This window comes from Camelina sativa, chromosome 11, assembly GCF_000633955.1.
Source record: "Camelina sativa cultivar DH55 chromosome 11, Cs, whole genome shotgun sequence".
NCBI lineage: Eukaryota > Viridiplantae > Streptophyta > Magnoliopsida > Brassicales > Brassicaceae > Camelina > Camelina sativa.
The window spans coordinates 12,361,470-12,364,355 of record NC_025695.1 but is presented as its reverse complement, the minus strand read 5'-3'; the positions used below and the strand labels follow the sequence as shown (position 1 = coordinate 12,364,355).

General features: G+C 35.6%; 1 protein-coding gene across 1 annotated transcript; it reads left to right on the top strand.

Annotated features, from left to right (window-relative positions):
• LOC104723041 lies at positions 1,698-2,886 on the top strand. The gene has a single exon (XM_010441332.1). It carries the CDS (start codon positions 1,802-1,804, stop codon positions 2,765-2,767), a length of 966 nt encoding a protein of 321 aa, XP_010439634.1. The 5' UTR covers positions 1,698-1,801; the 3' UTR covers positions 2,768-2,886.

Sequence of the window (2,886 nt, the reverse complement as noted above, 5' to 3'; positions counted from 1 at the left end):
CAATTGTATCTGTACTTCATTTTCTCCCATCCTTAATGACTAAAATGGTTAGATAGAAAATATAACAAAAAAAATTTCATTATCATTGATTTCTTTTAAGTTTTTTTAAAAAAAAAAAAAAAATTCCAACCGTAATCGCCCGCAACCGCAAACGCTTGTGGGAAGCAGCTTTTGGAATTCAGTGGTTTTGAGTGGTTGTGAGTGATTAGAAGCGATTGGAAGCGGTTTGTGTTATTGGTTCCAATCGTTAGCAACCGCTACCACCCACAAACACAGCGTTTGCGGAAGGTAGCGGAAGAACCAGTCAACACCTCAAAGGCAGGATGGATCATTCGGGATGACAAGGGCCTTTTCTTTTTTCTTAAATGTGGTTTTCCTTTTCATTTAGCTACACTTAGATCTCTTTGCCAACTTTTCTGTTCCATTTTTATTTTTTGGTAGAACAGAGAGAGTAAACTCCCGTTATTTATTAAAAAAGATAATCAAAATAAGACACTGTCATTATGTTTTCCCCCTGAACTGTTCTGCTCCATTACTTGCATAGAATTATCCCCTGTTTTAAAAATCGCTAGGCATTAGTCGGGCGGTCGGGGTGGACCTAGCGCCTAACGAGAAAATCGGAGATTAAACGGAGATTAATCGGGGACTAGTTTTAAGGTTATTTTATTAAATTAATAGTAAATTAAAAATATATAGTACTAAATATATGTAGAATTCTGTTTATGTGAAAAGAAAAATATCAAATAAAATATAAAGCTATAGTATTGTCTTTAAAACTACGGTAAACACATAAAAACATAATTTTAAGAAAAAAAATTATGATTTAGTTAAAAGTTTATACATTGGTTATTGTAAAACATCATAAACTCTTAATTTAAATGTTTAAATAACAAAAATATATATATTTGATTTATATTTGGTTCCAAAAATAATCGGTATATACAAAATTAAGCGGGAATTAATCAGATTAGACGGTTTAATCGGATAATCGATGCTAGGCGGGGATTAGTCATTAATCGAGGCGGAGAGTGTGGGCCTAGCGATTTTACGGAGTGTAATCGGTGGTAAGGGAAGATTTTTAAAACAGGAGAATTATCCATTAGCTTCTCTAATATAATATGATCATTAACTATTCATTCATCTCTTTAATTTGTCAACTATTCCAATTTCCACCACTTGAATATTATTATCCAGTAGCTAGTCGGGCGCCTCTAACATCGTTTATATATAGTATGATCATTAATTATTCAGTCATACTCAAAATATAAAAGTTAATGGGTTGAAAACAGTGAATTAGGGGAAGATGATAATAACATTTTGACCATAAAAATGGATTAATCGATGTAAAAAGTTCTCCATAAATACAGAGCAGTTTTTAGGACTAAGAAATTGGGATTTGTTAAACACAATACGGTACAGAGAAACCAAAAATACCTAATGAATTTAAAATAAATTCTCGTGACATATTAGGAATAAATGAATATATTATCTGAGTTATCAATTCTTAATCACGTAATAATCTTGTTCTCTAATTTCGTATTTAGTAATTTACTAATTATTTTCCTAAATATAGAAATAAAACATTCTGAGGTGCCTATTATTTGGTTATACATATATACACGAATGTTCTTCAAATTAAATATCAATACAAATTAAGTAAGGGAATAATACATATTCCCTTGTCTATCACTCCTTCTCCTCCTCCTTTCTTCGTTATTGATGAAAAAGCTCTCAAGAAAACTCAAGAAAACCCATCAAAACTCAACTTCTCTTGCCCTCTGAAACATATCCCTAGTCAGTCATGGATCTTGACCCAGAGGAGCTTCAATTTCTCAACGAAAGAGGCATTTTTCATGAATCAACATCGATCCCCAAATATTCCCCAAAAACCTTTTACCTCATAACCCTAACCCTAATATTCCCTCTCTCCTTCGCAATCCTAGCACATTCCCTCGTCACACAACCAATCTTAGCTAAGATCGACACCTACCAACGAGCCGATCAAGCTCAAACCCAACATGAATGGACCATCCTCCTCATTTTCCAATTCTGCTACGTCATCTTCCTCTTCGCCTTCTCTCTTCTCTCCACAGCCGCCGTGGTCTTCACCGTCGCTTCTCTCTACACCGGGAAACCCGTTTCTTTCTCATCCACAATGTCTGCGGTACCTCTCGTCCTCAAAAGATTGTTAATCACTTTCTTATGGGTCTCTCTCTTGATGCTTGCGTACAACACCGTGTTCTTGATCTTCTTGGTCACGTTGATCGTAGCTGTCGATTTGCATAAGGTAGTTTTAGCTGCGTTTTCGTTGGTAGTGATCTGTGTTCTTTTCTTAGGAGTTCATGTTTATATGACGGCTTTGTGGCATTTAGCTAGCGTAGTGTCTGTTCTTGAACCGGTTTACGGTTTCGCTGCAATGAAGAAGAGCTATGAGTTGCTTAAAGGGAAGACTCTTATGGCTTGTTCGATGGTATTCGTATACCTTGCTCATTGTGGATTCATTGCTGGAGTTTTTGGAGCAGTGGTAGTTCGTGGTGGAGAAGATTATGGGATTTTCGCTAGAATAGTCGCTGGTGGGTTCTTGGTTGGTGTTCTTGTGATAGTGAATCTAATTGGGTTGCTTGTGCAAAGTGTGTTTTACTATGTTTGCAAGAGTTTTCATCATCAGGAGATTGATAAATCCGCTTTGCATGATCAACTTGGTGGGTATCTTGGTGAATACGTGCCTCTTAAGAGCAACATTCAAATGGAAAACTTTGAAGTTTGAGAGAAGTTCATCATCATTAAACCGTGTATATCAGCCTTTGGCAGTTTAGAAAACTCTTGTAAGCTTGTAATTTTCCCACAAAGTGTTTTTTTTTTTTTACTTAGGAGAGGAAAAATGGT

Bases quoted from the DNA above. Each gene is read 5' to 3' on its own strand.
- LOC104723041 (XM_010441332.1), top strand. From the start codon at position 1,802: ATGGATCTTGACCCAGAGGAGCTTCAATTTCTCAACGAAAGAGGCATT.